Source organism: Oncorhynchus keta, chromosome 2 (genome assembly GCF_023373465.1).
Source record: "Oncorhynchus keta strain PuntledgeMale-10-30-2019 chromosome 2, Oket_V2, whole genome shotgun sequence".
Classification (NCBI taxonomy): Eukaryota; Metazoa; Chordata; class Actinopteri; order Salmoniformes; family Salmonidae; genus Oncorhynchus; species Oncorhynchus keta.
Window position 1 is genome coordinate 14,391,727 of NC_068422.1, and position 13,473 is coordinate 14,405,199.

The window sequence follows — 13,473 nt, forward strand, 5'->3', positions numbered from 1 at the left end:
ACCGTCTATCAGAGCATTCACATCAGGATTTGAAGCAAAAGCAGATCTTTTGTCTGAATAGCTTTGTGGGGTACAAGGACAAACTTCAAAACAATGGTGTACAGGCCTAAAAACAACCACCGTCAACTGTACATAGGCCTACAACTTCTGTCATATTTGATGTGGTGTAGACCAGCGGTTCCCACCGTAATACAGTAAGTCATAGGTTGGCAACCACAGGTCTAGACCATGGATGTATTGTGTAAGTCCATTCAAATCAAAACCAATTAAAATAGTTATTCATCTATTAATGTATTTATTTCTATACAACAAAATTCAAATAGACGAGTCAACCAATTATCTGACCAATCCTTTCAGTCCTGGAGAGTCCTTTTTATAAACATTAAAACACTTTGTATATACTGTATGTTTTCAAGAGAGAAATTAGTTTTCGCCACAACCTCCATTCAAAGAATATTGCTTTCCTGTTAAAGGCATATCAGGTTCCAACCATTGCACTACAGCATAGCACCGTCATGACTACCAGAGAGACAGACAGTGGGCGAGTTCCTCTGCCCAGGGGTTGCTGATGCCTGCCAGATGTTATAAGGTCTGGATGTTATAGCAATCTGGTGCACGACAGCAATCGATGACGTGGCACGCAACCATTGGCTGATGCATGAAATGTCTGAGCAGGGGAACGCGACCATTGACTTGGTCCTGTGTTAACTGTTAAAGGGAACAAAATAATGGTCCCTTTCAAGAGAAATTAATAGTGACCCATAGTGCTGAGAAAGAGACATCCAGTAGGAGGCTATAGCGATGCTTTTTCAATTTTATTATTGTGAAATATCATTATGCCCCATTTTATACCAATATAACTTTTTTACTAGTTGTTACACTGCCAGGTGGCTTAAAGAGAAATTAGAGCAAGGTGACAGCTCAAATAGCTTAACATGTCTGGGCAGAAAAACCAACACATACAACAGAATAAAATCTCCAGGATAAAATCTCCAGGAAATTAACAGCCTACAAGTAAGTGGCATAAAGGCTGATTGATTCCTTGACGCATGTTTTGTCAGACACTACTGCCTCTGGGACAGCTCTTTCCAACATCTTTCCTTTGTAGCCAAAGGCCTTTGAAATGGTCAGGTTGTGAATGAAGACACAGCCGGTAGAGACAAAGGCCAGAACAAGACAATAAAGAGTACATAGACTTCCTATATAAGATGGATCTGACTAGTGTTCCTCAATCCCAACCACCTCCTCTTGAATCACCTTAAAACAGGTTAGATGAAGGAGAAGGTATACAAACCCCTCATCATCCCAACATTTCCCATTCCTAAGTAAACAGTGTTAAAATGTAAAAATTAAAGAATGATCTCCAGCAGCTTTAGAATAAGAACACAGGGGAGGAGTGAAGACACTAGAACACCTGCCGTTGTAACCTCACATAATTCTGAGAAACTAAAACAGGTGTACCCACCTCCACCCCCCTTCCCGTGTCCTCCAAAAACACCCCGCTCACACCCTTCTCTCATCGGAGATGAAGGGCAGGAGCCGAAGCACATGGTACCCCTGAGCCGACAACCCTCGTATTGGTCCCCTCCCCTCCCTCCCTCCTACAATCTTCTCTCGTCTCTCCAGCCTCCGCAGAACGTTTGCCAGGCCAAGTCCTCGGGAGACTAATGCTTGGACTTGGAGTCTTCAGCCTCTTTTTCTAGGAAATCGTCAGATAAAGACACAGTCGGTTAGGCACTGAATTCAAAAGGAGTAACACTTAAACCAGTCTGTCTGAATTAACACAACAGTTCCTGTATGGCCGTCTCAGATTACCATTGAGAAATACCAATACATAGCGGACTTTACAGCACAAAGTACTAGCACAGTAGATGTGTAATCCCTCACCTTTTTTGAGGCCGTCCCTCTTCTTTTGCGCGTCCTCTCTCTGCTTCTTGATGATGGCCAGCCTGGCGAGGTCAGCCCGTGCCTGGTCCGTCTTCCCCTCCAGGTGCAGCTTCATGTAGCGCTCCTTTGCCTTCTGCTTCTCAATCTCCTCCCTGAGACAGAGCGTAACAAAGTCCTGCTATCAAAAAGTCCAAGGTCTATTAACCTCTTGGTCCTACCTGGCACGCAGGCGTCCCATCTAGAACTCTGGAAATGCAAATGCGCTACGCTAAATGCTAATAGTATTAGTTAAAACTCAAAAGTTCATTAAAATACACATGCAGGGTATTGAATTAAAGCTACACTCGTTGTGAATCCAGGCAACAAGTCAGATTTTTAAAATGCTTTTCGGCGAAAGCATGGGAAGCTATAATCTGATAGCATGTAACACCCCAAGACCCGCAGGGGACGTAAACAAAATAATTAGCATAGTCGTCGCTACACAAACCGCACAAATAAAATATAAAACATTCATTACCTTTGACCATCTTCTTTGTTGACACTCCTAGATGTCCCATAATCACTATTGGGTCTTTTTTCCGATTAAATCGGTCCATATATAGCCTAGATATCGATCTATGAAGACTGTGTGATAAACGGAAAAAAAATAGCGTTTCATAACGTAACGTCATTTTTTTAAATTCAAAAAGTCGACGATAAACTTTCACAAAACACTTCGAAATACTTTTGTAATGCAACTTTAGGTATTAGTACACGTTAATAAGCGATAAAATTAATCAGGAGGCGATGTCAATTCTATAGGTGTCTGTTTCGAAAAAATGTCTTGGAGAGAGCTCGACCAAAACATCCGGTCGGAGACCGGAGGGAATCGATTCCCTTGATTCAGTTAGACCAAGAATCAATTGCGAATCAAATGACAAGACTCTAGACAACGTGTGGAAGCTGTAGGCACTGCAATCTCGGCCTTAATTCGATTCACTTAATTCGATTCACTTTGAACAATTCCTTGAAGTCGCGGATGGATATTTTTTTCCATTTTCAGTGATCAGATATTCCTGCACTTTTCGATGAAACGCACGTTCTGTTATAGTCACAGCCATGATTTAACCAGTTTTATAAACGTCTGAGTGTTTTCTATCCACACATACTAATCATATGCATATACTATATTCCTGGCCTGAGTAGCAGGGCGCTGAAATGTTGCGCGATTTTTAACAGAATGTTCGAAAAAGTAGAGGGTCGACTTAACAGGTTAACAACACCACATTTGCTGTTATCATTTCCATCTGAATGTTAACTGGGCGTGCTGAGTGGAAATTAAATAAATCTTCTTGCCGACACCTACTCCCAAGACCTTCACTAACCCAAACGCTTCCAAGTCAAAACGGGTTATTTCTGAAATTACTACCTTTAGTCATTTTATTTTAGGCATAGGCCTGAGACTTGAAGGACCCCCACCTCTCTCTGCGTGACAGCTCTTTGGGTGCGTTGACATCTAGCTCGGTCACCTTCTTACTTTTCTGCGATATGCGGTTGGGATTCTCAATCTCGATCAATCCCTCCACGCCACTCTTCTTCTTGTTCTGCAATAACAGAGAACGTCAAGACATCGAACGGAGTCAGCATTGGAGCTCTGACTACAGTAGTGTTGGCAGGTAACACTTTCAAAGTGAGTAGGAGAATCTTCACAAGTCTCTCAGTAAAACCCCACATCAACACTTCTAATTCCTTGGCGGGAGGCCTAGAACTCAACATTAAAAAGGAGCGCCCTCACTCACAATGTCCTCCTCTTCACTGCTGCTGTCGTCAGATCCTGATGACTTCTCCTCCTCCTTCTCTACCCCGCCATTCGCCTCCTGTCACACACACACACACCTATTAGATCATGTTAAAGCCATCATGTCCGTGTTTGAAATGCATTTCTCATACCTTGGAGTATATATGTCAATGTTACCATAAAGCAAAGCAGTTCGACACACACAACAACACAGAGTTACACATGGAGTAAAACAAACATACAGTCAATAATACAGTAGAAAAATAAATAAGTCTATATACAATGTGAGCAAATGAGGTGAGATAAGGGAGTTAAAGGCAAAAAAAGGCCATGGTGGCGAAGAAAATACAATATTGCAAGTAAAACACTGGAATGGTAGATTTGCAGTGGAAGAAAGTGCAAAGTAGAGATAGAAATAATGGGGTGCAAAGGTGCAAAATAAATAAATACAGTAGGGGGAGAGGTAGTTGTTTGGGCTAAATTAGAGATGGGCTATGTTCAGGTGCAGTAATATGTGAGCTGCTCTGACAGCTGGTGCTTAAAGCTAGTGAGGGAGATAAGCGTTTCCAGTTTTAGAGATTTTTGTAGTTAGTTCCAGTCATTGGCAGCAGAGAACTGGAAGGAGAGGCGGCCAAAGTAGGAATTGGCTTTGGGGGTGACCTGAGAGATATACCTGCCGGAGCGCGTGCTACAGGTGGGTGCTGCTATGGTGACCAGCGAGCTGAGATAAGGGGGGACTTTACCTAGCAGAGTCTTGTAGATGACATGGAGTCAGTGGGTTTGGCGACGAGTATAAAGCGAGGGCCAGCCAACGAGAGCGTACAAGTCGCAGTGATGTGTATTATATGGTGCTTTGGTGACAAAACAGATGGCACTGTGATAGACTGCATCTAATTTATTGAGTAGGGTGTTGGAGGCTATTTTGTAAATGACATCGTCGATGTCGAGGATCAGGAGGACGGTCAGTTTTACAAGGGTATGTGTCGAATTGATTTGCTTTATCTTGGCCAGGTCACAGTTGCAAATGAGAACTTGTCCTCAACTAGCCAACCTGGTTAAATAAAAAAAAGTGTGGGTATGGCTGTGGGTATACAGACCTGCAAGCCACTGCGGCCTCTCGTGCAGAGTTCAGTTGTTTTGTAGCACCCACCTCCATCAAAGTTACCCATTACTGGTCTAGAGCTTTTGTTACTCATAAAGGTACCAAAACTTGATATCCCCTCAGAGACATGGGTCCTTTACTCACCAGCTCCCTCTGTGCTTTCATCTGTCTGTCGATCTCTTCTGGGTTGCTGAACTGCTTTCCCCGACCCTTGTGACCTTTTTTACCTTAAAACACCAAATGAGAGAGCGCGTGGCATGTTGTAGAGATAACAGAGAACAAGAGATGAGTCAGACATGACGTTTACTCACTGCGGCATAGTTAACTACAGATGTCAGAATCCAATCCATAAAAGTAAAAGTGATGTAACTTCTTTGCTGCCTGGATACATTTGTGGCATAACTCATTAGCCACATATCATTACTATCAGGGGGGACAGTAAATGCTTGCCGAGAAACATGATACTGACATGAACGTAAATGGATGAAATCAATCGGATGCACATGGTGCTAGCCAGATGAACAGTTTAGCTAACATTAGCTAGTGACAGTAGCCTAACAGCTAGCAAGCTAACAACTAACGTTACATAGTTAACGTTAGCCATCTAGCTACAGTAGTCACTATACGCTATCTGGCAAATCAAGTTGCCAGGTGTCAATTTGCTTCTCTATGGCTAGTGGCTAGCAAGCGATGTCAGTTCTCACGAAACGGTGAACCTCAACAAAACATACATTTTGCTAGATCCTTCCAAGTCGCTAGCTAACGCTAGTTAGCTATATTTATTTGAAGGTAATGTTCCGTTGTATGGCTAGCTAACGTTAGCAAAAATAACGGCGTTTGATACTTACCGCCTCTTGGCATATTTGGTACAGGAACTTGAACAACTAACACAGAAAATGTATTTAAAAAAATAAATCACTTCACTGTTTCCAGCAAAACAGTGTTTATTTTCCAAAGAAAAGGCCTTCACAATAAAATACTTGTCTCCTGCTAGACAAATGCACAATACTTTACCCGCTTCAGAGCAACACGAGTGAAAGGCTGTGATGATGCAATATTCAGCCAATCGCTAGACAGGAATTTTGACAGGCTTGTCAACAGACCATTCATATCACCAAAATACATGCAGAGTGGACGGAAAGTAAACACAGCCAATGAAAACACATATCTGTAAGTGCGTTGCTTTAGTAAGCACCGCCCTAATTATTTTATGTGGCGGTCATTTTTGAATTAGAAAATATTGCACCTTACCAGCCAGCCAGAGCCAGGTGTCCAAATCACAAACGACTTAAAACGGTCCACTCACACAGCTGTGAAGGCACGACAGTGCTTCTTCCCCCTCAGGAAGTGAAAAGGTTTGGCATGGGCCCTCAAATCCTCCAAAAGTTATACAGCTGCACCAATGAGAGTACCTTGATTGGCTGCGTCACTGCTTGGTTTGGCAACAGCACTGCCCAAGATCACATGGTGCATGGAGGGTGGTGGGGACAACCCAGTACATCATATATATTATCACTGGGGCCGAACTCCCTGCCATCCAGGACCTCTATATCAGGAGGTGGGAAAGCAAGGCCCAGACAATTGTTAAATTCTCCAGCCATCCGAGCCATAGACTCTGCTTCTGCACAGCAAGCGGTACCGGTGCATCAAATCTGACACCAGGCACTGCATTCTGGTCTCAGAGCACTTCGTATGATACTGTATGTAAATCGGAGACACTCAATTTAGTCATAGACTGTTCTTTCTGCTACTGCACAGCAAGCAGTACTGGAGCGCCAAGTCTAGGTCAAGAAGGATTCTTAACTTCTTCTACCCTCAAGCCATAACTCTTGAACAGTTAATCAAATGGTTAACCGGACTATTTGCATTGTCCCCACTCCAATCTCATTTTTATGCTGCTGCCACTCTCTGTCTATTATCCATGCATAGTCACTTTACCTCTACCTCCACGTACATATTACCTCGACTAACCGGTGCCCCCGCACATTGACTCTGTACCGGAACCCCTTGTAAATAGCCTCGCTACTATTATTTTATTGTTGCTCCTTAATTATTTGTTATATTTCTAATTAAAATATAAATATATTCTTAAAACTGCATTGTTGGTTAAGGGCTTGTAAGTAAGCATTTCACCTGTTGTTCACCTGCTGTATTCTGCACATGAGACAAATAAAATGGTTTTTGATTTTACCTTTATTTAACTAGGCAAGTCAGTAAAGAACAAATTCTTATTTTCAATGACAGCCTAGGAACAGTGGGTTAACTGCCTGTTCAGGGGCAGAACGACAGACAGCCTTGTCAGCTCGGGGGTTTTGAACTTGCAACCTTCCGGATACCAGTCCAATGCTCTAACCACTAGGCTACCCTGCCGCCCCGAGTTAGTATGATATGTTACGTTTCATATGGTATGTATTAATTTGTGGATGTCCTTCACCCATTTCAGATGATTTGTTACTAATTACAATATGCACATTTAAAACATTTTTTACAATATATTTATATATTTTATATATTAATATATTTACAATATAGAATTTGCAAAAATGTATGATATGTTACAAATTCTAGCCAGGTGGCTGGCTGGCTAACGTCAGCCAGGCTTGGGGTTAAGGTTAAGTTTAGTATCGCCCTCCAGGTTCCCTCTGAGAGTTCATCAATGAGCTTGATACCTTGATAAGCTCCTTTCCTGAGGACGGCTCACCTCTCACAGTGCTGGGCGACTTTAACCTCCCCACGTCTACCTTTGACTCATTCCTCTCTGCCTCCTTCTTTCCACTCCTCTCCTCTTTTGACCTCACCCTCTCACCTTCCCCCCCTACTCACAAGGCAGGCAATACGCTCGACCTCATCTTTACTAGATGCTGTTCTTCCACTAACCTCATTGCAACTCCCCTCCAAGTCTCCGACCACTACCTTGTATCCTTTTCCCTCTCGCTCTCATCTAACACCTCCCACACTGCCCCTACTCGGATGGTATCGCGCCGTCCCAACCTTCGCTCTCTCTCCCCGCTACTCTCTCCTCTTCCATCCTATCATCTCTTCCCTCTGCTCAAACCTTCTCCAACCTATCTCCTGATTCTGCCTCCTCAACCCTCCTCTCCTCCCTTTCTGCATCCTTTGACTCTCTATGTCCCCTATCCTCCAGGCCGGCTCGGTCCTCCCCTCCCGCCCGTGGCTCGACGACTCATTGCGAGCTCACAGAACAGGGCTCCGGGCAGCCGAGCGGAAGTGGAGGAAAACTCGCCTCCCTGCGGACCTGGCATCCTTTCACTCCCTCCTCTCTACATTTTCCTCCTCTGTCTCTGCTGCTAAAGCCATTTTCTACCACTCTAAATTCCAAGCATCTGCCTCTAACCCTAGGAAGCTCTTTGCCACCTTCTCCTCCCTCCTGAATCCTCCTCCCCCCCCCCCCTCCTCCCTCTCTGCAGATGACTTCGTCAACCATTTTGAAAAGAAGGTCGACGACATCCGATCCTCGTTTGCTAAGTCAAACGGCACCACTGGTTCTGCTCACACTGCCCTACCCTGTGCTCTGACCTCTTTCTCCCCTCTCTCTCCAGATGAAATCTCGCGTCTTGTGACGGCCGGCCGCCCAACAACCTGCCCGCTTGACCCTATCCCCTCCTCTCTTCTCCAGACCATTTCCGGAGACCTTCTCCCTTACCTCACCTCGCTCATCATCCCTGACCGCTGGCTACGTCCCTTCCGTCTTCAAGAGAGCGAGAGTTGCACCCCTTCTGAAAAAACCTACACTCGATCCCTCCGATGTCAACAACTACAGACCAGTATCCCTTCTTTCTTTTCTCTCCAAAACTCTTGAACGTGCCGTCCTTGGCCAGCTCTCCCGCTATCTCTCTCTGAATGACCTTCTTGATCCAAATCAGTCAGGTTTCAAGACTAGTCATTCAACTGAGACTGCTCTTCTCTGTATCACGGAGGCGCTCCGCACCGCTAAAGCTAACTCTCTCTCCTCTGCTCTCATCCTTCTAGACCTATCGGCTGCCTTCGATACTGTGAACCATCAGATCCTCCTCTCCACCCTCTCCGAGTTGGGCATCTCCGGCGCGGCCCACGCTGGATTGCGTCCTACCTGACAGGTCGCTCCTACCAGGTGGCGTGGCGAGAATCTGTCTCCTCACCACGCACTCTCACCACTGGTGTCCCCCAGGGCTCTGTTCTAGGCCCTCTCCTATTCTCGCTATACACCAAGTCACTTGGCTCTGTCATAACCTCACATGGTCTCTCCTATCATTGCTATGCAGACGACACACAATTAATCTTCTCCTTTCCCCTTCTGATGACCAGGTGGCGAATCTCATCTCTGCATGTCTGGCAGACATATCAGTGTGGATGACGGATCACCACCTCAAGCTGAACCTCGGCAAGACGGAGCTGCTCTTCCTCCCGGGAAGGACTGCCCGTTCCATGATCTCGCCATCACGGTTGACAACTCCATTGTGTCCTCCTCCCAGAGCACTAAGAACCTTGGCGTGATCCTGGACAACACCCTGTCGTTCTCAACTAACATCAAGGCGGTGGCCCGTTCCTGTAGGTTCATGCTCTACAACATCCGCAGAGTACGACCCTGCCTCACACAGGAAGCGGCGCAGGTCCTAATCCAGGCACTTGTCATCTCCCGTCTGGATTACTGCAACTCGCTGTTGGCTGGGCTCCCTGCCTGTGCCATTAAACCCCTACAACTCATCCAGAACGCTGCAGCCCGTCTGGTGTTCAACCTTCCCAAGTTCTCTCACGTCACCCCGCTCCTCCGCTCTCTCCACTGGCTTCCAGTTGAAGCTCGCATCCGCTACAAGACCACGGTGCTTGCCTACGGAGCTGTGAGATGAACGGCACCTCAGTACCTCCAGGCTCTGATCAGGCGCTACACCCAAACAAGGGCACTGCGTTCATCCACCTCTGGCCTGCTCGCCTCCCTACCACTGAGGAAGTACAGTTCCCGCTCAGCCCAGTCAAAACTGTTCGCTGCTCTGGCCCCCCAATGGTGGAACAAACTCCCTCACGACGCCAGGACAGCGGAGTCAATCACCACCTTCCGGAGACACCTGAAACCCCACCTCTTTAAGGAATACCTAGGATAGGATAAGTAATCCTTCCCACCCCCCTTTAAGATTTAGATGCACTATTGTAAAGTGACTGTTCTACTGGATGTCATAAGGTGAATGCACCAATTTGTAAGTCGCTCTGGATAAGAGCGTCTGCTAAATGACTTAAATGTAAATGTAAATGTAAATGTTTAGAGGTTAAAGAATTAAGATTAGGGGAAGGGTTAGCTAAAACGGTTAAGGTTAGGGGAAGGGTTAGTTAAAATGTGAAGTAGTTGAAAAGTAGCTAAAAAAAGTAGAAAGTAGTTGGAAAGTCGTTAATTAGCTAAAATGCTCAAGTTTTATGTGATGTGATTCGAACTCACAACCTTTGGGTTTACCTGAAGTAAGGTTTGTCTTATGTAACCATACCAAATGTAACTTATCGTACTAATTTGAGTGTCCCGTATTTCCATGTACTATGTTACGTCTAGTCTATGAGACCAGGTTGTTCTCCAAAAACAGCTTATATTCACAAGCAATAAGATTGCTAAATAGCTAACAGAATGGCTACACTGACTAAGTTGACCCCCTTGTATTTTATTTTGCACTGTCTCTACGCACACTCACAGGACTCTACACACTCCAACACACACACAAACACTTCATAATTTGTTCACACACATAATATGCAGATACAGTACATTTATACTGACTCTACACACACACACACACACACACACACACACACCTACACTCAATACCCATGTCAAATTATGTTTTAGAAATATTTACACATTTAAACAGTACCGTGCAGCCTTCTTCATCGACCTGGCCAAGGCTTTCGACTCTGTCAATCACCGTATTCTTATCGGCAGACTCAACAGCCTTGGTTTCTCTAATTACTGCCTCGCCTGGTTCACTAACTTCTTCTCAGATAGAGTTCAGTGTGTCAAATTGGAGGGCCCGTTGTCCGGACCTCTGGCAGTCTCTATGGCGGTGCCACAGGGTTAAATTCTCGGGCTGACTCGCTTCTCTGTATACATCATTTTCTCTGTCAATGATCATTTTCATTTTCTCTGTCAATGATGTCGCTCTTGCAGCGGGTGATCTTTGATCCACCTCTACGCAGACGACACCATTCTGTATACATCTGGCCCTTCTTTGAACACTGTGTTAACAAACCTCTAAACAAGCTTCAATGCCATACAACACTCCTTCCGCAACTGCTCTTATTAAATGATAGTTAAACTAAATGTATGCTGTTCAACAGATCGCTACCCACACCACCCGCCCACCCGCCTAGCATCACTACTCTGGACGGTTCTGACTTAGAATATGTGGACAACTATAAATACCTAGGTGTCTAGCTAGACTGTAAGCTCTCCTTCCAGACTCACATTAAGCATCTCCAATCCAAAATCAAATCAAGAATCGGCTTCCTATTTCGCAACAAAGCCTCCTTCACTCATGCTGCCAAACATACCCTCGTAAAACTGACTATCCTGCCGATCCTCGACTTCGGCGATGTCATTTACAAAATAGCCTCCAACACTCTACTCAGCAAATTGGATGCAGTCTACCACAGTGCCATCCATTTTGTCACCAAAACCCCATATACTACCCACCATTGCGACCTGTATGCTCTCGTTGGCTGGTCCTTGCTAAATATTCGTTGCCAAACCCACTGGCTCCAGGTCATCTATAAGTCTTTGCTCGGTAAATCTCCGCCTTATCTCAGCTCACTGGTCACCGTAGCAACACCCAACTGTAGCACGCTCTCCAGCAGGTATATCTCACTGGTCATCCCCAAAGTCAACACCTCCTTTGGCCGCTTTTCCTTCCAGTTCTCTGCTGCCAATGACTGGAATGAATTGCAAAAATCACTGAAGTTGAAGACTTATCCCCCTCACTAACTTCAAGTATTGGCTGACTGAGCAGCTTACCGATCGCTGCAGCTGTACACAGCCCATCTGTAAATAGCCCATCCAACCAACTACCTACCTCATCCCCATATTTATAAAACAAAATTCTGCTCTTTTGCACACCAGTATTTCATGCTTGCACATCCTCATCTGCACATCTATCACTCCAGTGTCAATTGCTAAATTGTAATTACTTTGCCACTGTGGCCTATTTATTTCCTTACCTCCTTACTTCATTTGCACACACTGTATACAGATTTTCTATTGTGTTATTGACTGTACGTTTGTTTATCCCATGTGTAACTCTGTGTTGTTGTTTTTGTCGCACTGCTTTACTTTATCTTGGCCAGGTCGCAGTTGTGAATGAGAACTTGTTCTCAACTGGCCTAAAAATAAAACTATAAAAAATGAAAACTGAAATATCTTGAAACAATAAGTATTCAACCCCTTTTTTTATGGCAAGCCTAAATACATTCAGAAGAAAAAATGTGCTTAACAAGTCACATAAGTTATTGGGCTGACTATGTGTGCAATAATATTGTTTAATATGATTTTTGAATGACTGCCTCATCTCTGTACCCCAGACATACAGTATAATTATCTGTAAGGTCTCTTAGTTGAGCAGTGAATTTCAAACACAAATTCAACAACAAAGACCATGGAGGGTTTCCAATGCCTCGCAAAGAAGGGCCCAATTGTTAGATGGATAAAAATAGAAAGCAGACATAGAATATCCCTTCGAGCATGGTGAAGTTATTAATTCAAATCAAATCAAATCTTATTGGTCATATACAGTTGTGGCCAAAAGTTTTGAGAATGACACAAATATAAATTTTCACGAAGTCTGCTGCCTCAGCTTGTATGATGGCAATTTGCATATACTCCAGAATGTTATGAAGAGTGATCAGATAAATTGCAATTTTATTGCAAAGTCCCTCTTTGCCATGCAAATGAACCGAATCCCCCAAAAACATTTCCACTGCATTTCAGCCCTACCTGCTGACACCATGTCAGTGATTCTCTCGTTAACACAGGTGTGAGTGTTGACGAGGACAAGGCTGGAGATCACTCTGTCATGTTGATTTTTTCCCAGCATGATGGAGCACCTTGACATAAGGCAAAAGTAATAACTAAGTGGTTTGGGGAACAAAACATCGATATTTTGGGTCCATGGCCAGGATACTCCCTAGACCTTAATCCCATTGAGAATTTGTGGCCAATCCTCAAGAGGCGGGTGGACAAACAAAAACACACCAATTCTGACAAACTCCATGCATTGATTATGCAAGAATGGGCTGCCATCAGTCAGGATGTGGCCCAGAAGTTAATTGACAGCATGCCAGGGCGGATTGCAGAGGTCTTGAAAAAAAACGGTCAACACCGCAAATATAGTCTCTTTGCATGAACTTCATGTCACTGTCAATAAAAGCCTTTGACACTTATGAAATGCTTGTAATTATACTTCAGCATTCCATAGTAACATCTGACAAAAATATCTAAAGACAATGAAGCAGCAAACTTTGTGAAAATTAATATTTGTGTCATTATCAAAACTTTTGGCCACGACTGTACACATGGTAAGCAGATGTTATTGCTAGTGTAGCGAAATGCTTATAATTACACTTTGAATAATGTATCAATACACCCAGTCACTACAAAGGTACTGGTTTCCTTCCTAACTCAGTTGCTGGAGAGGAAGGAAACCGCTCAGGAATTTCACCATGAGGCCAATGGTGACTT

General features: G+C 44.3%; 1 protein-coding gene across 3 annotated transcripts; it reads right to left on the minus strand.

Annotated features, from left to right (window-relative positions):
• Window positions 1-272: 272 nt before the first annotated feature.
• On the minus strand, window positions 273-6,176 carry LOC118372316 (28 kDa heat- and acid-stable phosphoprotein-like). 3 transcript variants are annotated; one of them, XM_035758162.2, is made up of 6 exons: window positions 6,018-6,176; window positions 4,911-4,993; window positions 3,666-3,743; window positions 3,346-3,470; window positions 1,888-2,039; window positions 273-1,699 (listed from the first exon to the last, which is right to left on the minus strand). In XM_035758162.2, exons 2-6 carry the CDS (start codon window positions 4,929-4,931, stop codon window positions 1,665-1,667), a joined length of 411 nt encoding a protein of 136 aa, XP_035614055.1. In that variant the 5' UTR covers window positions 4,932-4,993; window positions 6,018-6,176; the 3' UTR covers window positions 273-1,664. The 3 variants fall into 3 exon arrangements, with proteins under 3 accessions (XP_035614055.1, XP_035614052.1, XP_035614054.1); XM_035758159.2 differs by lacking the exon at window positions 6,018-6,176 and adding an exon at window positions 5,615-5,807; XM_035758161.2 differs by lacking the exon at window positions 6,018-6,176 and adding an exon at window positions 5,615-5,806 and having other exon boundaries at window positions 273-1,693.
• Window positions 6,177-13,473: the final 7,297 nt, after the last annotated feature.

Coding starts and splice junctions, on each gene's coding strand:
- LOC118372316 (XM_035758159.2), bottom strand. Junction 3,744..4,910: donor TGAAAGCACAGAGGGAGCTG/GTGAGTAAAGGA, acceptor TGTGTGTGACAG/GAGGCGAATGGCGGGGTAGA. Junction 1,700..1,887: donor GAGGGACGGCCTCAAAAAAG/GTGAGGGATTAC, acceptor ACGATTTCCTAG/AAAAAGAGGCTGAAGACTCC.